The sequence below is a fragment of the Vipera berus genome (assembly GCF_964194415.1).
Source record: "Vipera berus genome assembly, chromosome: 3".
Lineage (NCBI taxonomy): Eukaryota > Metazoa > Chordata > Lepidosauria > Squamata > Viperidae > Vipera > Vipera berus.
Genome location: NC_138204.1, coordinates 24,323,286 through 24,351,218, shown reverse-complemented (window position 1 = coordinate 24,351,218; position 27,933 = coordinate 24,323,286). Strand labels below are relative to the sequence as shown.

At 42.8% G+C, this 27,933-nt stretch overlaps 1 protein-coding gene across 1 annotated transcript; it reads right to left on the bottom strand.

Annotated features, from left to right (window-relative positions):
- Nucleotides 1–69: 69 nt before the first annotated feature.
- On the bottom strand, nucleotides 70–25,479 carry CCN5 (cellular communication network factor 5). Its single transcript, XM_081326048.1, has 5 exons — nucleotides 25,350–25,479; nucleotides 11,675–11,891; nucleotides 8,954–9,208; nucleotides 6,815–7,005; nucleotides 70–4,382 (listed from the first exon to the last, which is right to left on the bottom strand). Exons 1-5 carry the CDS (start codon nucleotides 25,395–25,397, stop codon nucleotides 4,359–4,361), a joined length of 735 nt encoding a protein of 244 aa, XP_081182174.1. The 5' UTR covers nucleotides 25,398–25,479; the 3' UTR covers nucleotides 70–4,358.
- Nucleotides 25,480–27,933: the final 2,454 nt, after the last annotated feature.

Here is a 27,933-nt window from a genome sequence, read left to right as displayed (position 1 = left end):
GGCTGAGCATATAAGCTGTTTCATACATATTCACAATATGTCACAATTATGTCAAATGATAAACTGTGTACCTTTTCAAAAAGTTTTATAATTTTATTAATGAATTATAACAAACAAAAATAATGTGTTTATATAGTATAAAACTACTACAATAAAAAACTAAAAGCTTAATAGTGATTCAAGTAAATTGAAAATGAGGGGAAAGCAAAAAAAAAACACTAGAGAAAAGATCCATATGACAGCAATATAAAGTTAATTCATTCCTTAAACTTATTATAGCATCTAGACTATATAGAAACATACTAGTCCATCTTTTCATTTTTAGAAAAGATGGACTTGTAAATCATTGTCTGAGATGAATGTGTTTAGTCATGTCACAGAGCAAGCTCTGTCCATTGAAATGCAAATTGTGTTGCCTCCTTCTATATAAATGCATGAGCAATTTATTATTTCTGTTTTCTATGAAGCAGAAATGAGATCTTGCTTTTTTCCTTTTCTCTCTATAACTTGCAGCAGCTCCGGGTGGATGCAATATGATTGGGGGATTTTTTTGTTCCTTATGCACAGTGTTTTGAGGGGAGAATGCATAAAGACCTTCATGTGCAGATGACCATGGATTGGCATTAATTTGCTATTGGAGAAATCCCTAGATTTCATTTCATTTACTTCTCACACATATTAATTTATAAAAGCTCAAGGAGGCAAACATATTCTTGTTCTTCCTACTTTCCCCATAACAACAAACCTGTGAGATGAGTTGGGCTCTGTGTGTGTGTGTGTGTGTGTGTGTGTGTGTGTGTGACTGGCAAAAGGTCACCCAGCCAGCTTTCACGCCTAAGGTGAGACTAGAACTCACAGTCTCCTGGTTTCTAGCTGGTGTCTTAACCACCAAGCTTCAAACATGCTCAAAGGTACTGGAACCTTTTATGCCAAAAAACTGAAACTGAATGTACACCCCATAAAACTTTTAATGTCCAGAAATTCCACTTAACATGTGGAAAAGGGTGCAAGAGCACATGGGTGTACCACAAAGTGAATGCAAGGGAACTAAACATGCTGCCACAATGAAAACTTTGTTTTGTTTTAAGACTATGCTAAGTCAATTTTTAAGAATTAGCAGTTTAAATATTTCCAACCTCTAAATAGCGGAACCCCCCCCACACACACTCAATTTTTAGCAGTTGTGTCAGCAGCTTCATATAAGAAGGCCCTAACAGGAGCATCTGCAGTTAGAATAAAAAATGTCAAGATGTCAGCCACAATCATCCCATCAAAGTTTTGCACATTTTAAAAAAGGATGGGGCTGTATTGGCATGTTGCAGCCAACATCTTGAGTTTTGTTGACCACTGCCAGAGATACTCCAGGGATGACAGTTGAAGGTATCAGATGAGCAGTTTGTCCAGACAAACATACACAAGCATGCATCAGAATAAATGGCCTAAAGCTTTCATCGGGGCTTTGCATTTTGTTTATCAAATCAGTCTGGGGTTTTTTAGCATAATATAAATCCTTTAAATGCAAGGATTGTGTAACTCCCATAACTGATGCCAGTTCCATTGTTCTTGGCTCTGATTCTTTCCCTTCGTAAGCTGTCTTTCAATTTTCTCATCCTTCAAACCATGAACCACAAAATAAATCTCTCAAAATATCCCTTAGGATATGTTGTTAAATGATCAGTATCCTCTACTATTTAAATTCAGTCACATGCTAGCTGGGGAATTCAAGGAGTTGAAGTCCTGATTTTATCTATCTATGTATATCCTGCTTTTATTATTTTTACACAAAGTGTATCCAACACACCTCCTTCCTCCTATTTTCCCCACAAACACCACCCTGTGAGATGAATTGGGCTAAGAGAGAGTGACTGACTCAAGGTCACCCATCTGGCTTTCATCACTAAGGTCGGATTTGAACTCATGGTCTCCCACTTTCTAGCCTGGTGCCTTAACCACTAAATCAAACTGGCACTTAAAGTTGCCAAGGTTGAGAAATGCTGCTCTACACATTCTATAGTATTGTTTCCACTGATGCCTATAATAACCCTTGGAAGTCTGTAGACAGGTATAAAAGCAATAACCTTCTCCTATTTTTTCCCCAAAAACACGCTGAGAGTGGTTATGTATAGGGAGCATAGGGAGATAATACAGTAGGACTGTATCCAATCTTTTCACCAATATATTATTAGCATTAATTTTATTCTAATACAAACATTGAAAACAAATGTATTATTAATTTTAGCACAGATCTACTTATTTTGTTTACTGATAATTTTTCACTGCTATTCAGGTTCCACAATTTGCTTCCTGCCAATCTAGAGACAGGCCATTAGAGGGCAGGTTGACTTCATTCTTGAGTCCAGCTAAATGATTCAGTGGGAAAACCTCTTGTAGAATTAAGCACAAGATCAATTTTTTTAAAAAAAAATCCCAGCTTTAATTTTTTTGGATAAGCAGGGTAGACCGTTTCTTTTATTTTGGCCAGAGCCTATAAAATATTTGGGCTTATTTGGCCACTACGCTGTCTGCTTGGAGATCTTTGTGTGGAGGCTTCTTGTATTTTTGGAATAGTTTAATCAAAAACAATAACAGATAAAAATGGAATTACTTTAAAGTACATCTTAAAATATCTCATAAAAAAAGAAAATTTGCCAGTTGGGGGAAGAACTGTCATTGGATATTAAGAGAAAGTCAGATTAAAGATACAGGAGAAAAAGAAATTTGTTTAACGTCAGCTTGACCACTTTCTGTTTATTTTGGTATCTGCTGCCTATAACAGGATATTTGTTGCTTTGTTCTCTAAAGTCAACCCCAAAACAATGGACTTTTCCATAGAAATGAGATGATGAAGCTTTCAATGATATGTCTTTCCTTGGACATACTAGCAAATATGTTCTGTTCAGGTTTGGTGCAATATTTTGAAATGTGTAATAATCATGAAAACATATGGGTGCCACATATGCTATACAATGTCACAATCACATGTCCAAGAGAAAAAGAGATAATACAAATTTAAACTGTATTCTAAATTCTTATTCAATGCCTTTTAAAACAGGGGTCTTCAAGACTTGTGGACTTCAACTCCCAGAATTCCTTCCTCAGCATGGCTGGCTGAATAATTCTGGAAGTTAAAGTCCATAAGTCTTAAAGTTGCGACGTTTGAAGAGCCCCGTTTTAAAATCTATTTCAACTCTTGTAGTCCCCTGACAGAGGCCAAAATGTATGTTGGCACACAAATACTTTCTATACTAGTGAAAAGAAATTCCAGTAGGAAATGAAGGAGATAGAACTTTTCACCCTATTCTTAACAAAGCAAAACTTTATAATCTGATTTCCAACTATACATAATTGTCTATGTACAAACTTGCACTATTATATGATTTTATGACTTAGTCCCCAGTTAGTTGAGATTCCTCATGTGACTAACCAGAAATGGATTTTCCCATCTTCACTGGGTTATGAGTATACAGCCAATCAGACTTACAGTATTTCACCTATGCTTCAGAACACTATATACACTGCCATGTGTTTTCAATCTGTAGAAGTTTTTTTTACAAAGATTTCTCATATTTTTATTCCATGCAAACAAAGGCAAAAGTCACAATATCACTGAGAGAAGCTTCAAAGAAACCTTTGATCTTTAAGTCTGCTAAGTTATTAAAGACTCGTCTCAATTTGTCAAGTTACACTTCATCCATGAACAATGTTGTTATGAAGACATTATTCTCTTTTATACACACAGACAGAATAATAATAGTACACAATGCCTACTTTTTTCTTTGTATGTCACTAATATTTGCCTCCAAACATTACATATTCCTGTGATCCCTAAAACTGGTCAATCTGGCTTCAGGCAACTGAGCATTGTAATGATTTATTTATTTCTAAGAAGAACATAAACGATAACTATACTGAACAATGGATGATGATCTCACTTGTTAGATTCCTAGAACTATTATTTGGAGAAGGGATAATGAAGAAAGAATAACAGGACATGTTTCTTTGAATTTCTGTAACTACAAGCATCAGTTCATTAACTGGATGGATTTACAGTATAATTGTAGTCTCAAGCTGGCAATAAAGACATCACTACTGAATAACATTAAAACACATGGTCTGGAATTTTTTCCACCCAACAATAAAGTTGTCTAGTGTCATTGGGGTGGTACTAAGAAGGAAGATGGTTGTCAGACATAGGAACTCATTTGCTACATCTCTCTTCTCTATTGAGAACAGTCGCTTTGTCTCTCCATTCTTCAGAGGTTCTCTCATCACCACAGAAACAAGATCAACTTGGGCTTCTGGTGTTCCAGTTGCTGGACTGAAGCCAGCATGTCAACTTTTGAATGGAGTGGACTGGTTTATAAGCGGCTTCCTCTTCCACTCTGGAGAGATAAAACATTCAGTGTAAATTCCAACCCTGTCTGGGAAAGTGTGGCCAAACAAGAGGCAGACGGCCAAATTAGACATTACCATGGAAGAAAACTGATCTTCCAATTTATCTTAAACTGAAAAAGAGCTAGAGAAAGCTGCCAATGTGAGTAGAAAAGCAGGGGAAGGGATGGGGACAGGAAGACTGCTTCATTCCTTCCACTTTGGTCATTTTGTGTTTCAACTAGGCAAAAGATCCCCACATTTTTTCTTCCCTGTAAAGGAAAGAAGGGAGATTTGACACATAAAAAAGACTGGACAGATTTGCACCCTGGTCATATTGATAGCTTCTCATTAAAAGACTGTATGCATCTTCTTCACCATTTCTGATTTCACAGTCATCTTTTCCACATTTCTCCAGATAATTGATGGTGATATATTTACCCTTTGTCTGATATAATCTGAAAAATAGATATTTTAGTCAAATTCACCAGCTTTCTCCAAAATGATACCATTCAGATGTGTTGGAACTAGAACATCCAGAATTCCCAGCAAGGATGACTAAGGATGTAGTAGTGCTGAGACATCTGCTCAAGTTCTTTGAAACTTCAGAAACTGCCTGAATAAATCACTCAACAAGCAACTAGAAATTGTGTCAACTGTTTGCCATCATTTTAAGCCTTTCCACATAGTGACTTAGAGCATCACGCAGTTCTTACTGTGGTGACATGTTTTCCTTTGGAATAGAAAAACATATTACCATAGTGATATGTTGTCCTGTGAAATATGGGAATGCTATTCTGAGTTTCCATGTTTACAGCTAGTTAGTCAAATGTATATGAACATGAAGGGACGCGGTGGCTCAGTGGGTTAGGATGCTGAGCTTGTCGATCAGAAGGTCGGCAGTTTGGTGGGTCGAATCCCGAGTGCCGCGTAACAGAGTGAGCACCTGTTACTCGTCCCAGTTTCTGCCAACTGAGCAGTTCGAAAGCACGTAAAAATGCAAGTAGAAAAATAGGGACCACTATGGTGGGAAGGTAAGAGCGTTCCGTGCGCCTTTGGCGTCTAGTCATGCCGGCCACATGACCACGGAGACGTCCTCGGACAAGTGCTGGCTCTTTGGCTTTGAAATGGTGATGAGCACCGGCCCCTAGAGTTGGAAACGACTAGCACGCATGTGCAGGGGAACCTTTACCTTTACCTTTTATATGAACATGTGAACATTCTAGGGGCATATGGATAGCCAATTTCCTATTGTCCTAATGAAATATATAGATCTTCCTCCCCAGAGTTAATATCATACACAAACTGTTATTTTCCAGTACTAATCAAGTCAAGAGTGGGAGACATGATGGGTCAATATCATGTGGCCAGGTTAGAGTCCACAACATGGCTTCAAGATGCCAGTATGTTTCCTCCTATTTTTCTCCAGCCCCCTTTCTATCCAGTTCTGATATGCTCTGTTCTGTCAGTTTCATAATGCAAACTAGGGCTCCTTCATCTCCTATGTCCTACCTTGTTTCGTTGGGAACAGCATGTTTGAAGAGCAGTAAGAATATTTTGATTCTCAACAGGGGTGCTACAACAGGCACATTGAGTACTTGCACAGTAAATTTAGTTTCAATGCTTTATAATCTACATTTTTCCTCTACAGGGAGCCTGTGAAGTATACACATTTTAGGCAAAAGCTAGATTCCTTGGGTCAAGTAATAACAAAACCACTTCCTTAAACAAAATAGCCCACTTCAAATGCAGCCAGGTAGTTTAAGCTGCATCAATAAATCATGCTGCCAAATTTGGGGTCACGAAAGGGCCTTTGCTATTTTGGGATTCATTTGCTTACAGTTCTTGGCAGTCAAATTGCAGGCATTGATTTTGTTGGAATAATTTATACCTGACATAAGGAGATGCTATTCTTTACATGCTCTACCATTTATGAAACAGTTTAGTGGTCCACAGTGTGTGTGTATGTAGAAAAGAGACTGAGATGGATTATAGTACCAATCAGAGCTTCGGCAAAAAATCAGAAGGAAGTTTATTAAAAAGCATAAGCTTTTCTGGCTTTTAGTTTACAGGTAATATTTGATTTATGGCCACAACTGAGACCAGATTTTCTGTTGCTTACCAAGGTGGTTGTTAAATGAATCATGTCTGATCTTACAGCCTTTCTTTGCCATGGTTTAATAAGTTTATAGATCTTTTCTTTGATGCCTGCCCAAGTGCTGACTTTGGGTGCCACCTCTGTGTACCTAGGGAAACTCTGTATTGTGAAAAGATTTCCCCTAACTACTATTATTTGATCAGGTTGATTAGCTTAATTATTGGTGGAGGAAGAGGATTAGCAATCTTTGCAACATTGTATTGACTTTGTTTGCAACATAGTTTTCTTCACACAATTTTAAAAGTCCTGGAGTTGTCTCAAATTTTAAGAAAGCCTATTCCTTACCATGTTGCCTATTCCCATGAGAGTTGGGCAGGGTCCAAGGATGCAGAAGCGTTTCTGACTTTCAAGCCTGCAATAGGGATTCTTGTTAGACACCCGTGTGGATATCCCAATGCCACAGGTGGTGGAGCAGGCAGACCACTCAGTGCTCCAGTCTTCACACAAATAGGGGAAAGCTACCCCAGATAATCTTTCTAGAACAAAACCAGGAACAAAAGAAGGAAAGGGATGTGTTGAAAATTGGCACAAATGGTCATAACAACTTCCACAGACATACAGTGGCTATAACTACAGCAAGTTATAAAACCCAAGTACAAGCCAAACTTCAGGGCATCTGTTTTCAAGGACTAGATTTATTAACTGGTACAGTTTTATGGGGAATCAAAACTGTGACTTCAACCTAGCTGAGGAGTAGTTAAGTCAGTACGTTAGTTTCATGATTCAGTATACCAAACTATATGCATACTATTGAATTCTATATAACTTAAATTTATGAATAAAATTCACCTTACAATTAATAACATTATAACTACAACCATTGTGTAGGACCAGCTGTTCATTTTTAGTGAACTAGACATTAAATATAACATATATACCAGTTGCCTAAGAACCATGGGGCCCTCACAAGGTCTTAAAAAGGTATGGAGAGTCATATGAAGCCCATGGGACACAGGTTGCCTGTCCCACTCCTAAAAGATTTTCCTTTTACAAGGCATAGCATTCTTGCATACCAGAAGCAATGTTGAATTTTGAATGTATGTGACATTTTTAGCTCTAAAAAAAGTAAAGTCTTCTCTGAATCAAGCATTACTCCTGATGACAAATTCATGCAGTTTTTACAGCATTATACAAATGATTTGACATTGCCTTCTTTCAGAATGTTTTTTTTTCAACATCCCAGTTGAGTCTATGGGTCTAACTACCCAGATGGTTCCCTATCCAAGTGCTAACTACAGTTGACCCTGCTTCACTTTCAGGATGTCAAGATGCTGTGATGTACCATGTAATGTAGGCTTGTGTTACAGATGGTCCGCAGATCGCATGCAGCCTGCCAAGCAATCTTGTGTGGCCCACTAATTTTTTTTAATAAAACACATACTGCAAAGCACCGGTAGTGCCTTCAGGACTCATTACCACTACCATTGGCACGTCTCTACTGGCTGCCAAAGAACTGATTACCATGCCAGGTATTCCTTTGAGAACCGCAATGCCTTAATACAGCAGTTTCCTCTCTACAGGTTATACAGTTATGGTCTAATACAGGTAATCCTCACATACTGACCACAATGTGGACCAGAACTCCATCACTAAGCAATGCAACTGTTAAGTGAAAGGTAATGTAACCACACCAGACGTATGGCAGTAGTTTTGTTGCAGCCATTAAGCAAATCACTGTAAGTCATTAAGCATGACATGGTGTGACTATGACTTGCAATTTCCTACTGGTTTTCGCACTGTCAGAAGCTGTCTGTGAACCATGCAAATAGTGATCAGGTGACCATGGGACGTTGCAACTCTTGTAAATATGTGCCAGTTGCAAAGCACCCAATGTGTGCCAGTGGCAATCACACAATGTGGACACACTATGACAGCTGCAAATTCAAGGATCAATTGTAAAGCTACTGTATCAGTGCCACTCTTAACTTTGACTGGTTACTAAACAAGACTGTTAGTAAGCAAGAACTACCTGTAGATGGATGTAATTCATCCACATCCTCAGACTTTCTATCCCCTAATGTCTCAGAACATTGTTCTGTTCAAAACCAACCATAGTATCTTTCTTTCTATTGACCTTGAAATGCAGAAAATACTTATGAGATGCTCCAAGTTAGTTCAACTGAAAATGAGAGAGTACAAAAAAAGACATTCAAATGACTAGGGCTGGCTTTCATGCCGAAGGAAGGACTAGAACTTATAGTCTCAAATTAAAATGAAAAACAATTTATTTAGTTGATGATAGCTGAGGAAAGAAATTGGCTCTGTCCTATCTTCAGCAACTCCTGATGGAAAAAACTGGCATATTCAGTGGTTCTCTGTTCATCTGAATGAAATTCCAAGCACATGGTTCCAACCACCAAGGTTTACTGTGAGTCAGCCAATAAAAAGACACTGAAAAGGGGTGTTGGGATCTGTGGATTGTACCTGCCAAGTTGTCCTGCAAGATCTGTCTGGGTTCTCTGTCACAAATCCATTCTTGACAACACTTTCCTGGAATTTCCACACGCCTTGGATAGGGACAGTCTGGGGTGGGGAGACGAACATCCTCACTGCAGAGAGGAACACATATAAATCCTCCTCCTGAGCAGCGACATTGGAGCTTACAACTTGGCTGGAATACTTCTCCATCTTGATAGATCTTTCCATTCACTTCACAACTGTCCTGGTCACTTTCTTCATCTGCACCCAACATTGGGAACCAATGAGATAAATCAAATGTAAATATTTAGAACTGGGATAGAGTTCACACCTAATATTAACACTGGACTATGATTATTTCACATTCTGAAGTGGTACCTGTAGCCTTAAGTAAGGAAGACTGAAATGGGATCTGATACTACTTTTAAGTACACAAGGAATCACACAGAAAGTTATCTGTTCTTTATTATCCATGGGTGTAACATATAATTGGTATAATTATAAATAAAGATCCAGTTTGGTCTAGTGTTAAGGCACCAGGCTAGAAAGCAGGAGACTTTGAGTTCTAGGCCCACTTAAGCCAGCTGGGTTACTTTGGGCCAATCACTGTCTCTCTCAGCCCAGCTCACCTCACAGGATTGTTGTTGTGAGGAAAATAGGACGAGGAAGGTGTGTTGGATATTCACCACCTTCAGTTATTTGTACAAATAATAAATGTGGGACAAATAATCAATCAAACAAACAAAATAAGCTACAAGAAGGAAGATTCTAAATGAATGTTAGCAAAAGCTTTCCAAAGGTGAATACATTTTATAGTAGAACTAGCTCCCAGAAAAATGGTACACTCTTCTTCACTGAATTTACAGACAACTATCTATTTCCAGTAGTGTAATATGTATTCTTGCATTATGTATGTGATGGAACTCAGTGGCCTCAATGGCCCTTCCAACTCTGCAGCATATACCTATAGGTCGAAGACAAGATCACTGGGATGACACTGGCAGTCCTATCATTGCAGAAGAAGAAATCACAATGGGACCCAGGAAGAAGGGATGTGACTGAAGAGAGGAGATGCCTAGGATGGGAAGCCATAGTTGAAAATGAAAGATATCACAGGCACTGTATACTGAGTCAGGCCTAGAGACTGACAAACCATTTGATCAGCAATTACCTTGGGTTTTGTTGTTATTATAAAACCTATGTCATTGTTACAGGGAAGGGCAATAATAATATTTATCTTTGTCTAGTAAGGACCACATGTCTGCTAGATCAAATAATTTGCCTACAAAAGCAATCTAGTGTCACCATCTACTTTCTCTCATTTTTTAATGAAGGACAAGATATGAATCATATCTGCTTAAGACTCTTGATACATCATTTTAGTGAGGACAGAAAATATTGGGCTATTTGTCTCTTATTTGTTTTTAAGAAGCCTTCAATGTAGGATAGGATAGGATAGGATAGGATAGGATAGGATAGGATAGGATAGGATAGGATAGGATAGGATAGGAATACAACAGAACCAAGGCATTTCTTAGATGTAGATAGCATGAATGTCCAAGTGTTGACCATAGTTCTGTTTTTCTCTCAAAGATCTGCTAAGAAAGAAAGAGATTTTCTTCTGGTTAGATTTTACTTTGTGGGGAACTGATATTTGTTTACATTTCTGCCAGCTGACTTGCACTCTCCAAGTGAGAGAGGAAATTGAAGCATATTTGCTAAGCATTGCTTGCATTCCTCTCAGCTACCATGGGAGTATCAGAGGCGAACAGAAAAGAAGTTTAGTGTCATAAAATCAAACCAACATTACCTGCCTACTTCCTGGACTATAATCATGACCTTGATGTATGTGATTGCAACTGTAATATTATTTTTTCAGCAAGATCTTTATCGAATGATGGGAAAGTTTGACATCAAAAACATGGCTCTAATGTGCCACTTGAATCTCTAGCAGTGAATCTCTGGTGGTGCAGTGGTTAAAATGCAGTATTGCAGGCTGACTCTTTCCACTGCCAGGAGTTCTATCCTGACCGGCTCAGGGTTGAATCAGCCTTCCATCCTTCCGAGGTCGGTAAAAAGAGGATTCAGATTATTGGGGCTAATACTCTGTAAATCTCTTAGAAAGGGCAATAGAGCACTATGAAACAGTATATTATTCTAAGTGCTATTGCTATCAAATGTTTAATATTTCTCACATTCCTATATTTTATTTAGGTTTTAGACAACAATGTTTGTGAGAACTCCAGAATATGAAATAAATAAGATAACAAAAATAGGAAAAGTAGCAATAAATGCTGGCATGTTGAAGAAAGTTTCCACAAGGACTATGAGCCTATTCTTTTCTTTCTAACTTAGTAAATTTCCAATTTTTTCCCTGTTCAGGACAAATCCAGGCTTATAGTTTAACTGAGGTAAAAAGCAAAAGTTAAAAGGCTTATTTTCCCTCATCTTATTATCTCTCTCAGTTCTCCCTTCTTTTAGTTGCTACTGACATTTTTGAAGCAGTGATCATTCATGAATAATATCCATGTCTAATTTGACCCTGAACCTATATAGAAAGTTTGTAGATTTAGGAACTGAGCTTTTGAGGTCTTAGTCAAATGAATTACCTAATCATACTGTGTTATTCTGGCATGCATTAAATTCAGATAACTCCATCTATTTTTAGGAAGCTGATGTTCTCCTCATACTTGAAAATTTCTATTAAGAATAACAAAGATTGCTCACAGTTGCAGATTCCTGCCCTTCGTGTGGGAGCATTGCTGTAGTCACAGATAAGTTCCTGGTTCTGATCACAAACAAGAAGGTGGTTGCATGGCTCCCCTAGCCTCCGAGCACATATGCTGCAACAGCCGCATCCATCCAGAACCAAGCGAGACCCAGGTGGACAACGGGGAGGGAGCCATGGACAGTAGCATGGAGTTTGACAGTGCTGGAAGTTTGCCTGGGAAGAGAGAGAATAACATTATAACAAAATGCCCAGTTCAATTTATATCTGTTAAAACTGACATTTAAGGAATCTTCCATTAGGACATCTTCCCCCTATCAAATGAGTTCAGTTCTTACATAGAGATGGTTCTTGATACAGGTAGTCCTCGACTTAGACCAGAATTGAGCCTGGAATTACAATTATAAGTCATTGCAGTCATAACTTGAGACATCATGTGAATGGATTCAAAGTTACAACCATTTTTACGATGGTCATTAAACATACATGGTGGTTGTTAAGTGAATTTTCCCCCAAAAGTTCCCCCCCCCAGAAAACAGAAGTAAACACCTGGAACTGGCAAAAAAATAAATAAATCACAAATCGCAGTCATATGACCATGAGATGCTGCATATGGCTATAAAGGTTAGTCAACTGCCAAGTACCTAAAATCCAATCATGTGACTGTAAGGTATGTGCAGCTGTCATAATTCTGAAAATGGATTGTGGGTAGTGTTGGGGAGGTCCATTGTAACTTTGAATGGTCCTTAAGTCAAGGACTATATGTAATACTAATTTTTTTAAAGATGTGTAAATATTCCAACTTTCCATAATTTCTAAGTGTTATGAGAATATGGAAGAATAAATAATGAATCGCCTCAGCAACATGGGCATCATAGAAGTTTAATAATAAAAAATGGTGAGAGTTATAAATGGAAGATGGTGGATCATAACAGTCCTGAGAAAGAGTGAGGGTAGTTGATTGCTCAGGGCCCGGATACAGTGGTGGTATTCAGCTAGTTCACACCAGTTTGGCAGAATCAGTACCTAATGTTTGGTTGCCCAGACCCAGAATGGACTTCCAGAAGCAGCATCCACACAGAGAACCGGTTGTTCACATATCTAAATCCCACCACTGCTCGGATGCCCAGTAATCTCCAGACAGTTCTTCAAATAGCCATTCTCAGGTTAAATTTTCAATTAATGAAGAAAAACAGATTTGAATGTTATAGCAAAAGGGAAGTCTCTAAACTTTTGTTTTCCAGATGTGCTGGGTTTCAAAATGTGAAATTGACTCAAGAAACTTGGTCTAATCTATCTGAAGAGCAACAGGCTGAGGTTACTCTAGCCAGTGATCTAAGATTCTGATTGATCAAAACACTAATCACATTCAGTTTCCCATCAACAGAGGGAGATCCAGATTGATGGACCCTTGTCCTCACATGTTAAAAAAACTGAACATCTGAGGAAGTCCAATACATTTGCAAAAACTGTTTCTTTAGAGCTAATCCTAACAGCAACCAAACTCCTAGTGCAGCAAAGGCTATTATTCATATTATATACACAACAAATGTGAAATCATAGCTGTCAATTCATTAGCTGGTAGTGGCCTTCATATGCTTCAAGTTCTTCTCAAAAATCTAGGACATGGGTGTCAAACTGGCGGCCCGTGGGCAGGATGCCTCATGTTCAGGCCACACCCACCCCAGCTCTGCAAAGGCAAAAACATCATGATATGTCACAATACATCACATGACATGATCAAATTTGACACCTGTGAACTAGGATGTTATGATGTATTGGTATAGTGCAGGGGTCGGCAACCGAAAAAAGGAAAGGAGCCACTCAGAACCGGTTCCGTCGCACAAACAAAAAAGTGGGAGCCGCAAAAAGTGCGCGCGCGTGCGTCCACTCACGTGCATGCGCAAAAAACATTTTGCGCATGCGCAAAATGGGAGGCACCTGCGCGGCAACGGGTCTCCCCTTTGTAGAGGTGCGCGCCGTCCCGTTTGGAGACCTGCCGCGTTCGTCAAACGGGGCCAGGCCGGCGCGCGCAGGGGGGAGGGGGCGACGGGGGCTTTTCTCCTAAGAACAGCGGCTTTTAAAAGTGGGAGGGTCGGAGCACCGCGGGCAGGTCCGGAGAGGCGGGGGACGAAGCCCCGCTTGCCTGAAGGGGGGGCAGAGAAGCGAGTTGCTGCAGCCCACGTTGGGCGGCTCCCGCCCTTTGTTCAGGCGCCAGCATCCCAAGGAAGCCCGGCCAGCAAGCCCGCCCCCCGCCCGCTTTTCCGGAGGGGGGCAGAAGGAGGGAGCACGTCCCTCCCTTCTTTGTCTGCTCCGCGGCTGCCCTGCGGGAGGGGAACAACGCCTCGCGTGCCCAGCCTGGCCCCTGGCCCCGGCGCAGGGGGCGAGAGAGGCGGCATTTGGGCCAGGCCAGAGGACGAAGCCGGACCGTGCGAGCTGCGCTCCCCCCTCCCTCCGAGCAGAAACCCGATCCTTGCCGCTCCCGAGGATCTGCGAGGCTGGGGGAGCCGCCCTTCCCCTCGTTTGCCCCGGCGGACGCTCCTGGCGCTGCTGCTAACGGGCGCTGCTGCTAATTCGTCCTTATCCTCCCAGGGCCAGGCGGAACGGAGAAGCGTGGTCGTTTCGCAGCTTTCCAGCCCAACTCACTTCGTCCCTCATAAAACCCAGGCAGAAAAGGCCAGCGCGCTTCCCAGAGCTGCGCTCTTGACTCGCCAAAGCTTGCCGGGCGCTGAGCTCGCCGGCGGAATAAAGAAATCGTCTCTCCCTGTCTCACGTGTAAATAAATCGTCACCCTCACTTACTTGACCACCGGCTTGTCATTCAGGGAAATAATGGTTAATCGATGGAGACGTGTAACGTGTTAGTTTGCAGTCCTTCATCATCCTATTTTCTTCAATTGCCCCGGGGTGTGTGTGTCGTGTGCTTACAGAATCGATGGCGGGGGTGGGCGGGGGGTGGGAACGGACTGAGACGACCATTCAACCCGCGTGGAGAGCCCATCAAGCAGCGTTCTGAGGGAACAGGGGAGCGGGACGAGATCGGGCTTTTGCCCTTCGGCTGAAGGCGAGGCACTCGCCTCTAGTTGCAGACCTGGCAAATGGGGGATAGCCAGAAGTTGCACGGAGGGGGGGAAAAAACGGGGCCCGCTACGAGTCGCTTCAAGGGAGTCACGGCACTTTGGGGAAAGGCAACTTTTTTCCCCCGGCTCCGCAAACGAAAAGCGCCGCGCGCCTGAGTCTCAGAGCACGCCTGAAGGGGAAGTGAGAATCCAGGCGACGGGGAGGCCGAGTGTGTGTGTGTGTGTGTGTGTGTTCATTTTCCCCATTTCTCACAACCAGGTCGCAAGGGGTTTTGCCCTCGTTGCCTGTGGACGCGCAGGACAAGTCCTCCGTCCCAGCCATGCTCACAAAAAAAGTTCCTCCTTAGCCGAGCGCCTCGGGAAACAGCATTTTAAAAGAAATGTAAGCTTGTCATCAACATCTTCCCCTCACAAATCTTCCCTTCCAAGCGGGAGCACTGCAGCAAACGACCAGCGTCGCCATTCCCAAACAACGCAGTTCCTTGGAGCGATGCGGACAAGTGGGAAAGGAAGCCCGGCGGCCGGACCGCGCTCCCGCCCCGCCTCCCCAAGGGCTCGCGCGCGTTACCTAATGGCTTGCGCGCGGCCTCTCACGAGGTTGCTGCCCCTCGAGAGCCCGCTGGCTGGCTGGCGCTAGCTCCGTCTCTCTCTCTCTCTCTTCCTTCCTCCTTCCCTCCCTCCATCCCTCCCTCGGTCTCCCCGTCCCTTTTCTGGCTCAGCCCCACGTCACCAGGAGACCAAACGGGGACATCATGGCGGAGCGGAGGAGACACAGGAAGCGGATCCAGGTACCGGGCTGGCTTATCTCCTCCCTCTTTTCGCAACCGCTCTGTGGGATGAGTTTCCCTTTTCCTTCTGGCTCACCCCCCCTCCCCCGGTCACCCTTCCCTCCCTCCCCCCCTCTGCCTCCTCAGAGGCCGCCGCAAGTCAGCATCTCTCCTGCCATTTCTGCGGCTTTTCCGTCGCCCCCGCCGCCGCTCCCCCTTCCCCGCGGGGCCAACCGCATCCGGCGCCTTCTTCCTCTGGAGGGGAAATCGTGGCTTCTCTGGGCAGTTCCCGCTTCTCTGGGCAGAGCGCCGCCTTGAAGGTTTGGAAAGCTGCGCGCGCACCTCCAACCGTTCGGAGAGGTGCGCGCGCACCAGGCGACTGGGAGCCGCAGGAGGCGGCTCAAAGAGCCGCATGCGGCTCCGGAGCCGCGGGTTGCCGACCCGTGGTATAGTGTATATGCAGATCCAAGTAGTGAGGCTTTCTGCAATTGACAGATGGAAATTTTGTAAATCTTTGGTTTTTCTAAATGCTATCCAAGATTTTTTGGTATGACACCCAGTGTGCCAATAACCATTGGGACCACCACAGCTAGTTAATGCCATGTTTCAGTTTTGATTTTCAGTTCTTGATATTGTGTGATCTTTTCCAATTCTTTGTCCTCTATTCTACTACCCCCTGGCATTGGGCAACTGCATAGGCTATTATTATTTCAGTATTCAAACATGGCTCCGTCTGTCACTAGGCTGATTATAAATCCTGCAAGAAATCACTCAGTCTTAAGGAAATATCAATCTATCATCTATCTATTTTTCACCAAGAGGGAAACCTGCCATGGTTCCAATTATCCTTGCCAGGCAAGGAGGCAGGTACTTAACATCAGAGCTCTGTTATAGTAGCTACTGCTGATGGTGGTAGTCTAAGGCTTGGAGTGGTGCTATAGCCATTGGATGGGACAAATTTTGTCACACCTGCTGAACCAGTTGGTTCATTATTTATGTTAATCATCTAGGCCACATTTCTGATACTGAACCAAGGCAGTAGCAATTTGATCCACAGTCAACAGGTTTAAAGGAAATCAGGTTCCCAGAGCCCAGGCCTGGAATGGGGGTAAAAAAATCTTGCTGTCACATTTCAGGCCAGGACCAGCACAGCTATATATTTCTACTCATGCAGAAACTCAACCCTAGATTCAGAAATTTGAACTACTTGGATTGTTATCGTTTAGTTGCTTCCAACTCTTTATGAGACAATGGATAATAGCCAAGCATAATTATCTATCAGTAAATCAAATCAAATGTCTTTATTATGATCTGTGTCTAGCCTTTACAATAAAATAGAGAGATAATTTTTCATAATAATTTCTTATTGGGAAAGGGGGAAAAACAAATAGGACAATAAAACAACATATCTAATTAAAAGTTTTGTGCAATTGTATAACTTGGTGAAGATTTTTGGCCACCTGTTATGTGAGTGTGGGGTTAACATCCCTTAAAAATAATAACCATAAAATTGATCAGTCTGGCCCTCATATATGAAAATGGTTGGGATGAACAGAGCATGTCTTGGGGCATCATAAAAAGGACACTACATGAGAACATGAGTGAGGGTTTCTATCGCTCTGGATCCACAAGGGCAAAGTCTCTATAAATAAGAAGTCCCATTAAATCTTCCTGCCAGTAGAACTGATGGGAGGGTGTCAAAGTGGGCTCTGAAAAATTTAATTTAATTTAATTTAATTTAATTTAATAATATTTCTATACCGCCCTTCTCCCGAAGGACTCAGGGCGGTTCACAGGGCAAGAATAAAATACAAAGTTACAAATATTAAAAGGAGATTAAATAAGTGCCCGATTTTAAAACAATTAATATGCTACAATTATAAAACCCCAAAGATACAACAATAAAAATACAAGAATAAAAACCCCACCAATCCCCCATCAGGCTAGGCCGGCTTGTACAAACAAAAACGTCTTCAGATCGCGGCGAAAGGAGCGAAGATCGGGCGCCATCCGGAGCTCTACCGGTAACTGATTCCATAGTTCCGGAGCGCCCACAGAGAAGGATCTCCCCCTGGGGGCCACCAATCGACATTCTCTGATCGGTGGCACCCTGAGGAGACCCTCTCTGTGGGAACGCACAGGGCGCAGGGAGATTGATGCCGGCAGCAGGTGTTCCCTGAGGTACTCCGGACCCCTGCCATGTAGGGCTTTAAACACCATTACTAGTACCTTGAATCTCACCCGGAAGACAACTGGCAACCAATGCAGATCACGGAGCAGAGGTGTAACATGGGAGTATCGGGAGACTCCCAACACAACTCTCGCGGCTGCATTCTGTACCAGTTGGAGCCTCCGGGTGGTCTTCAAGGGCAGCCCCATGTAGAGAGCGTTGCAGTAGTCCAGACGAGAGGTTACGAGCGCATGAGTGACCGTGCATAAATCATCCCGGCTTAGATCGGGCCGCAACTGGCGCACCAGGCGAACCTGGGCGAAAGCCCCCCTAGTCACAGCCACTATGTGGTCTTCCAAGGTAAGCCGTGAATCTAGGAGGACTCCCAAGTTGCGAGCCCTATCTACAGGGGGTAATAATTCACCCCCCATAGAAAGAGATGGAATATCTGAATAAACCCGGGATTAAGGTATGCAAAGCCACTCAGTCTTGTCGGGGTTGAGTTGAAGTCTGTTCCTCCCCATCCAGACCCGGACCGCCTCCAGGCAACGGGACATCACGTTGAGGGCATCGCTGGGGTGGTTTGGGGTCGAAAGAAAAAGCTGGGTATCATCAGCATACTGATGATACCCAACTCCAAAGCCACGAATGATCTCACCCAGCGGTTTCATATAGATGTTGAACAGGAGAGGCGAGAGGACCGACCCCTGAGGAACTCCACAAACGAGAGACCTCGCGGTCGACCTCTGCCCTCCTGTCAACACCGACTGCGAGCGTCCCTGGAGATAGGAGGAGAACCACTGTAAAACCGTGCCTCCCACTCCCAATCCCCTGAGACGCCGCAGCAAGATACCATGGTCGATGGTATCAAAAGCCGCTGAGAGGTCTAATAGGACTAGAACAGAGGAATGTCCCCTGTCCCGAGCCCTCCAGAGATCATTCACCAGCGCGACCAATGCCGTCTCCGTGCTGTACCCAGGCCTGAAACCCGATTGGTACGGGTCTAGATAATCCGCTTCATCCAGGACCAGAGGGAGCTGATGCGCCACCACACTCTCAACAACCTTCGCAAGGAAGCGAAGGTTGGAGACCGGACGAAAGTTGTTCAATACAGTTGGGTCCAAGGCAGGCTTCTTGAGGAGAGGCCTCACCACTGCCTCTTTCAAGATGGCAGGGAAGCTACCCTCACTCAAAGAAGCCGATATAACTGCCTGGAACCAGCTGCGCGTCCTCTCCCGGGCTGCATAAACCAGCCAGGAAGGGCACAGGTCCAATAAACATGTGGTGGAGCTCAGCCTCCCCATAATCCTGTCCACTTCCTCCGGAGTCACAGAATCAAACTCCTCCCAGGTAATATCGACAAGACCGCCCATGTCCTGATCGTCAGACTCTGCCCAGTCAGAGTCCAAACAGGTCCGAATCCGAGCGATTTTGTCCGACAGATGTTGGTTAAACTCCTCGGCACGACCCTGCAAGGGTTCCTCCCTCACCTCCTGATTCAGGAGGGAGCGAGTCACCCTAAACAGGGCGGCCGGGCGATTATCTGCGGACGCAATAAGGGTGGCGAAGGGGTTAGACCTCGCCTCCCTTATCACAGCGAGATAAGACCTAGTATAGGCTCTTAGTCGCAATCGGTCGGATTCGGATTGGCTGGATCTCCAACTGCTCTCTAGGCCCCGTCTCCGACGCTTCATCTCCCGGAGCTCCGTGGAGAACCATGGAGCTCGATGGGATCTGCACCGGGTCAGGGGCCGCAAGGGTACAACTCGGTCAAGAGCCTCAGTGGCTGTCCTTTCCCAGGCCTCCACTAAGGCATCTGCCGAGCTGTGAGCAAAGGAGGCAGGTGGGGACCCCAGCGCCGTCTGGAACCTCTCGGGATCCATTAAGCATCTGGGGCGGTACCATTTAGTTGGTTCCATGCACCCACGGCGGGGGGTGGCAAAACGGAAGACCAGCCGCAGGAGATGATGATCGGTCCATGACAGGGGCATAGTAATTGGAGAGCCCCCACCAAGATCATCTAACCACCGTCCAGATAAGAAAACTAGGTCAAGGGTGTGGCCTCCCTCATGAGTCGGTCCCGAAATTACTTGTGTCAGGTCCATGGCCATCATGGAAGCCATGAACTCCCGAGCCAACTCAGATGATCCTCCCAGCGATGGTAGATTGAAGTCCCCCAAAACTATAAGTTTCGGAAACTCAATCACCAACCCAGAGAGGACATCGAGAAGCTCAGGCAGGGCTGCTGCTGCGTGACTAGGCGAAAGATACACCAGCAGCAAGCCCAACTGCGCACCAGGGCCGCATCTCAAAAAGAGAGACTCACACCCGACTATCTGGGGGACGGTGGCCTCCCGCGGACACAAGGTTTCCCTCATAACAACAGCCACACCCCCACCCCTACCCTGAGCCCGAGGCCGGTGTAGCACCTGGAAACCTGGTGGGCAAAGGTCAGTCAGAGGAATCCCGCCCTCTGGGCCCAACCAAGTCTCCGTGATGCAAGCCAGGTCCGCCTGCTCACCCTCGACCAAGTCGCGGACGAGAGGAGCCTTATTAGCGACAGACCTGGCATTCAGGTACACCAGCCGGAGCTCGGGAGGCTGCACATCCTCACTCCTGGGACCTTGGGGCGGAGCCAGAGGGTCGGAGTGCCTCACCGCTTGTAAGCAGCGGGGAGGCCTTCCCTGAGATCGATACAGCCCTCTGCTCCTACACCTGCTGCCATTCCCTGATGTCGTGGGAATAGGTAATCCCACGACCAGCCCTGGGGCCCCAGAGGCAACCGACCCCCGCTCCTCCCCCCTGCGATCTACCTCGGCACTGGCCTGAACAGAGGTTGTTGGACTGCCCCCCTTGTCCAAACAACCAAAAGGACCCTCCCCCCTCCCTAACCCCCTAAAAAATTTAGACAAAAAAGTAATCAGGGGCCTCTTGTTAGGTTTACGTCGAAGGCCCCTACCCGTGCCCAGCCATCTCTCAGGGTCCCAATAAATGGGCCCTTCCTCGAGATTATAAGCGGCTAGAAAGGCGGGTCGCACCCAGGAAGGGGGAGCACCATATATATTTGTTTAGGTTAGATTGTATAGATACAGTGGAGAGCTTGTATCTGTCATACATTTGGTTATAGAAATCAGGGGCATCAGTGATATAATTTTGGTAATCAGCATCCCTGATTGTTTTACTATTGACTTGGTCTTCTCCAGGGTTAATTGGCATTAATATTCAGGAGAGAGGCCAATACTGCAAAGTATTCATAGTTAGCACTTCAAGTGAACTGGCTATTTTTATTATTATAATACACTGAGAACTGCTAGCTTAGAAATTCAAGAATGGAGTCAGATATATGCTGAAGATCTGCCTGTGCAGAAAAGAAACCATTCTCCAATCAGCTTCAGCCTAACCTATTAGATCTAGCAAGGAGAAACTGCTCACATTTGGGAGGCTTGGAGGGCTGTGGTAAGAAGATGCTGCTTTTCCGTTGCAGCATGGACATTTTGGTCCAGGTAGTCCTTAGCTTACAACTGTTCATTTAATAATGGTTCAAAGTTATGACAGTCTCGGAAAAAAAGTGACTGACAACCTATACTTCCACTTCTAGCTTTTCTGCTGATATTCAACAAAAAACAGCCTTTGGGGAAGCTGGAGTTGCTTAATGATCATAGTGATCTACTTAATGCCATTAAATTGTTGTAAAATTGTTTCCAAATTGACTTACGATTGCAGTGACCTATGACAAATATTCCACTCCCAATTGTGGTCATAAGTTGAGGACTACCTTTGAATAGTCTCCCTGTGGAGATCAGGCTGACTTGTTTGCTGGTTTTCCACATGCTTCTAACAACTGAAACCTGTTAGAGAAACTTCCCCTGATTTGAGTTGTTGCCACATTGTTTTTTCTTTCTGTTCTTCTATTGTAGTAATTTTAATTTTGTGTGGGATTTATATTGTATTTTTCTATGTGAACCACTGGGAATCATTTTTTTATTACAGTGGTATACAAATACATATGTATGTATGACAGACAGACAAATAACCAATCCCTACTTCTCCATAAGACAGATCCAGAAAGTAAATCTTAAGCTTTTTCCTTCCACCCTTTCAAGTCAACTAATGTTTGGCCATGCTATTCCCACCCTTGAGCTAACACAGCCCCTAGATAAGAAAACCTTCTTTTGTGAAAGAATGTGAATTCCTTGTAAAAACAAAACAACACCTTCATTTTAAGTTGTCCAATTTGTAAAAAAAAATCATTCATGTATTTGTTTTCATAAACAGACAGAAAGAAAAAAAGATACAAAAAGGAAATAAAAACAGAAAAAAGTAGGGACAAACTACATAATATATATAGGACACACTTTGATTTTAAACATAAAATTAAATCTTGATCACACTGAGAAATTTTGATCAGGCTTCCAACAGAACATGAATTCATAATCAGAAAGAGTGTAATTCCATAAGGGCAGTGCCTTTCTTTGCAAGAGTAATATTTACTGCTATTCTCTGTGTTTAAAAAAACATAGTTGCTCATATAATAGTAGAGTCCAATTTTTTGATATTTAATTTGAAATCACATCTTCAAATTGTATCATCCTTCCCAGACCATATTAACATATGGATAATACATCATAATGGGACAATAGTTGGACTAGCCCACGTTATATATGTTAGCATCCACTCTGTCATTTTACACTTCCAATATCTGGTAGAAGTCTATTCATGATTATCTGAAAAGGAAGACTTTCTTCATATCACATCACTGTTATCCCACCCAACATAAAACATTAGATCAAGGAAATATTCTGCTGAATTATACAGTCAGACATCATTTGGGAAATATCCATGGCTGTGTGAGATCATGAAATCCTGGGCCATGCCATAACCTCGTATACCACTGATGTCATAGGTGGATCCAACTTGGATTATCAGATATATGATCTGCATGTGGATGAACAAAGGATGAACAATTGTGTCAACCTTCCAGCTGGTGAATTCAACACTCAAGAAACTCTACAGCAGGGGTGTTAAACTGCCGGCCCACAGCCCGGACGTGTCACACGGAAGCTGCACCCACCCCATTGCCGGCAATGGCAAAACTGTCCTGATATGTTGTGTGATGTCACGTGACATCACAAGTTTGACATGTCTGCTCTACAGCCTTGAGGTGCCACAAGAGATAATTATTTATTGAATACACATCCTGGCACTGAAGAAATAAAATCAACTCTGTTTACTGCGCAAAGTTCTGGTTAGTTACCAATAGCTTTTCCTAACCCCCACCCACCATACGTTCACGTTGGCCAATCACATTCTTTCTGTTTGTTATGGGAACAGTCCACTTCTCTGCCAGTCACCTGCTTTAATAGACCTTGGTTCTCACAGTCCATGGAGGGCTTCCTGAAACTCCAATTTCTTTCCCAGACTCCCCCTCCCCTGTTTCTATGGCAAGTTGAGCAACTACAGAGGTTAGCAATCATCTTAGCAATTCAACTTTGACAAATTGTTTTATTTTTGTAAACAGGAGTAGTTCTCTGTGTTAGAATCAGCTAGTGTCAAATACACCTACGTTTCATATTTCCACCTGATCATGCAACTTCTCAGCTCATCTTTCTCTGAACTTATGCTATCTTCAATCCTTTACAGGAAAGATAGGATACAAATATCAAAGTCGTATGATCTCTTTAAAGAATATCATACAAAGGAAATATTTATTCCCTAATATTTGAGATTCAGCATGTAGAATAATAGATACAAATTACAGGAAGGCAAATAACTTTGAATGTTAGAAAAAGCCCTAGCAGTAAGAAAGAGCTGTCCAACACTAGAACTATGACCCAGAGGAGCAGGTCTTTCCTTCACTGGATGTGTTCAAACAAAGGCTGGATAAGTATCTGACATGGATGCTTTAATTTAGGTTCCATTACTGGAGATTTGACGCTCCTACCAGTTTGACAATCTGCTGAGTTTGAAATGCAATCCACTTGTCTAAGTGAGCAGAAATTTATGCAAGAGGAAGGCCATCCCCATTGCTCTTGCTGCTTGCTCAAGGCCACTGACACCTTCTCCTCTTCAAGGAAATAAGTTGCAAAGCCTAAAAGACTTTGCATATCTTGAGGCTGCCCTTGAATAATATCAGAATAAGGGGACAACATATTCTTTACAACTAAGAATGACTTAAACCTTTCCCTTTCATCAGCTGGGAAGGAGATGAAAGCAACATCACAGTAATGGCAGAAGTGTAATCCAGTATGAGGAAAGCATAGTCCTGTGACTACTAATAATTCAACAACAGCTAGGGCTACTTTGCAGTAAAACCAATCCTGTCACCCTGTACAAAGAAGAAGGAATGCATTCATTAAAGTTCCAAGGGAAATAGAGAATGAAGACATCTGTTCTGCAAAAAAGTAATATCTCTGAGTGCCACTTGACATGTTCCTTCCTTTCTGGATGTTGTTTAAGAAGCTTGCAAGGAAACATATACTTGATATTTGATAAAGGGCAACAATTAGTCTTTACTAGCTTAATAACCTGCTCAAGAGCATCTGTGCAACAATGTTCCTCTTCCTCTTGTAATTCAGCCACTTCCAAATCCCTTATTTCCTGATTCCTGCATCTATCCAACTAATTAACAAAAAGTCTTACAACTGAGAATAAAACTAACCCAGTTTCACTCAACTAAGAAGTTTGAATAACTGAGTAATGGTGAATTATTTCTTATATCAAAGCTTAGCTTGTAGTAAAGGAAAGTTATTTTGTCTATGATAACATAAGTAAGATTAGGAGCCATCATTTTATCAGAAAATGAATAAAAGATTTCAATCACTAAGAAAGAATGGCCTTCAATGAACAGCTGGTAAGAATATTCAACATGCTAGTATTTTCAATTGTTTTACTCTTGTCCAATACTTGCTGTTCTTAGATGCTGAAAGGTTGGAACAATTAATTAATTTTATTTCTCTGTCTGGTCTATTGCAGCTTTTTGTATAGGTAGGTAACATTGTGTAGTTAGGTTATCTTATGGTCACAGACCTGAAGTCTGTGTGTTGCAAAGCAAAGCTTAGAGACAATCACAGTAATCTGAACTCTTTTACTAAGTCCAAAATTCAAGGAGCAGTCCAAAACTACTGGGACATTTACCAAATGTTTGTTTTTCCATATATGTTTTGCTCATATGGGTGTGTGTGTGAAAAAGAGATTGTGTTTTAATTGTACCATGTTGTTCCTCCTGCACATTCCTGCAGGAAGCATTGGTTGAACATGACCTTTAGATATTTTATAGAGCCAAAGTTGAACAATTGAGAAATCAGAAAAGGAGTGCCAGCTGGTTGGCTTTCTGCCTATGTTGCAATACTAAAAACTGTTTATGAAGGATAAAACTATTTAACTGATTTCTACACAAGACTCTCAGCCAACATGAGCCCATGTTATACAGGCACAATTAACAATTCACAGATCTGATTGCAAAATATGGATACAGTCATTGTAAAGGAATTGCTTTGTCCTATTAATTTTTCAAAACTGGACTTCAAAGCAACATGTTCATTCAAGGCAACATGTTCTCCAAAGTTTTGCTTATATATGATATTTAGGCTGAGCATGCACAATGAACATTATTTTAAAAATTCCTTATTGCCTAAGTTAGCATTTTTCAGTTTCCTTACCTTGGAAAGGAGACAGAGGAAGAATATCAAGAGAGACTGGAGTTTCATTCTAACACTTCAGCACATCCCTCCTCAAGTTGTTTGGAGGCAGCAGTATGTCTGCAGTCTTTAGAGCCTGAGAGTAAATTCCTGCAAGTGTTTATACTCTTCCCTCCTCTGATGTCATTCCTAAGCTCCAGTATAAACACAAGTTGGTTTGGGCAAGAATCAAGGAGTTTCTCTCTCCCTCTCAATCTCTTCCTTCCACCAAAATTCCAGTTAATACTTCCACACACTTCAAGGTGAGAACATACAGCTCATCAGGAAAGCAAACAATGAAGAGAGTTTATTGTATGATGACTGTAGGCCTTTATTGAGTAAAAGCAATAAATAATAATACCAAATAAATAAAATATGTAATCTAAGAAGAAAATTTTTCTACTCACAGGATGTTCTATGTCAGTGATGGTGAACCTTTTAGAGACCAAGTGCCCAAACCGCAATCCAAAACTTACTTATTTATCGCAAAGTGCCAGGGCTGCATCAGCATTGTGGTGCCCGAAGGGGGGGGGCAGGGAGATGTCTCTGAGTGCCACCCCTGGCATGAAAAACCTGGGGGCGCAAAAATGGGCCACCGTGCTGCAAGGCGTAAAAACGGCCACCACAGCACTGCAGGGTGCAGATACAAGACGCTGCACCATGCAAGAATGGGGCAGGGCTAGTATCACGCAGGCACTAACCCCACCCCATTTGCAGTGCGTGTGTGCTCGCAGCCCTGTGCGCACATGCATGCATGTAAAATGCTTCCCCCTCCCTTTTCTTCCAGTTCATCAATCAACAATGATTGGTGACCTCTGCTCTACTACTTCTGCTCAAGCTTGCTAGTTGACCACTTCGCCTTCTTTGTGCTGGGTGGACCTCCTGCTCCGGGGAATGGTGGTGGCCTGATGGACCTGCTGCTGGCGGCGGTGGTGCATGTGCCAACAGAGAGGGCTCTGAGTGCCACCTCTGGCAAGCGCGCCATAGGTTCGCCACTACTGTTCTATGTACTAAAACTGTAGAATGTATCAGTTGTATCAGTGTCATGCTGTAGAAAGGGTGGATATTCATGGGTGGTCTCCATGACTGGAGATGAAAAGGATAAAAGATGGACGGACAGACAGAAAAACAGACAGAAAGAGATAACAATTTCTGGATCATCACCATGTGTGCTACTGGAAACATTGCTTGTGTTTCTTGGTCAAGCCTTCCTCTTCCTTCACATTTGTAAACTGTGACCGCTTACTACCCTCAACCCAACTTTACAAGCTCCTACCCTTTACACATCATCTAAATGCAGGAAGCCCCATCTTTTCAATATCCCATGGATATCATATGTCTAAAGCTGAAAGAAACCAAGATTCTTAATCCTAGCTATTTAAATGTAGTTCTGGCTATACCTGTAAATGCTAGCTATTTAAATGTAGTTCCACCTATACCTTTGCAGGCCTTTTCTAAAATGAACAGAAAATGGGAGTGCAGGGGTAGGAGAAGCAGTATGGATTCCCCTCTTCCCATTCCTTACATTCACTCTACGAGTAAAGGCTCAGCATTGTAATATTACTTACCTGTAAGGTCTTCTCAGAGAGCCAATTTCATGTAGTGATTATGGCACCAGGCAAGAAACCAGAAAACCAGAACTTTTAGTCCTGTCTTAGCTACAAAGCCAGCTAGGTGACTATGGGCCAATCACTCTCTCTCAGCGCTTAAGAAAGAGACAAACCACACTGAAATCTTGCTAAGAAAATTGCAGATACTTTTCCAGGCAGTCAACAGGAATTAACACTTACTTGAAGGCATACACACATACCAAAAAGGCCTTGCCATGTTAAAATAGGAGAAGGAAGGCCATATTTGTACCCTTAGTCCCAACAGCACTCCTTTGACATCTATGCATTCAATGTGGTTGTTTGCAAATAATGTTTGAGCTGCTATTTGTAAAGACAGGTTTTATATGGCCTGCATTTCTAGCTGGAGTGAAATTCCAATCTTGCAAAATCCCTACAGGTGAACAGTTGCTTGCCAACAACTGTGCCCGGTACATAGATGCCATCAATAACATGAGAATGGGACCAAAAGTGTCACCTTCTTCCTGCTTAACACAGTACATCTTGCACTTCCCTCTGCAGTCTGGGTGCTCTCCAGATACCCAAACATCCACTCCAAGAATTCTTAGCCAAGGTCATGGTGTTCGGGAAATCATTCAAATGAAAATCCAAATTTCTGAAGGACATTAATTTCTGTTTAGGAAAGTCTGTTATAACAGGCTATGCTGAAAAAAAGCCATATCTTTTTGATGTATCAGGCAATGATGGGAAATCATTCTCCTGCTTACCCAATACATAGAGAAAATCTGCTTGTCTCCAAATGATTTCCAATTCTGCCTGCTGGGGAGAAAAAAAACCTTTTGGAGGTTACATTAGAGAAATGTATTGTTGGATACTTATTTGAGAGAAACAGAAATGTCTGTGCTTGCAAGATACAAAGAGAAAAGCACATGGTTCATTCATTGCTTTTTCTCCACATACAAATAACACATGAACAACACTTTTGTAAGGTAGTATTA

Coding starts and splice junctions, on each gene's coding strand:
- CCN5 (XM_081326048.1), bottom strand. CDS start 25,397: ATGAAACTCCAGTCTCTCTTGATATTCTTCCTCTGTCTCCTTTCCAAG. Junction 9,209..11,674: donor AAGGGCAGGAATCTGCAACT/GTGAGCAATCTT, acceptor TGTTGGGTGCAG/ATGAAGAAAGTGACCAGGAC. Junction 7,006..8,953: donor CTTGCAGGACAACTTGGCAG/GTACAATCCACA, acceptor GTTTTGTTCTAG/AAAGATTATCTGGGGTAGCT.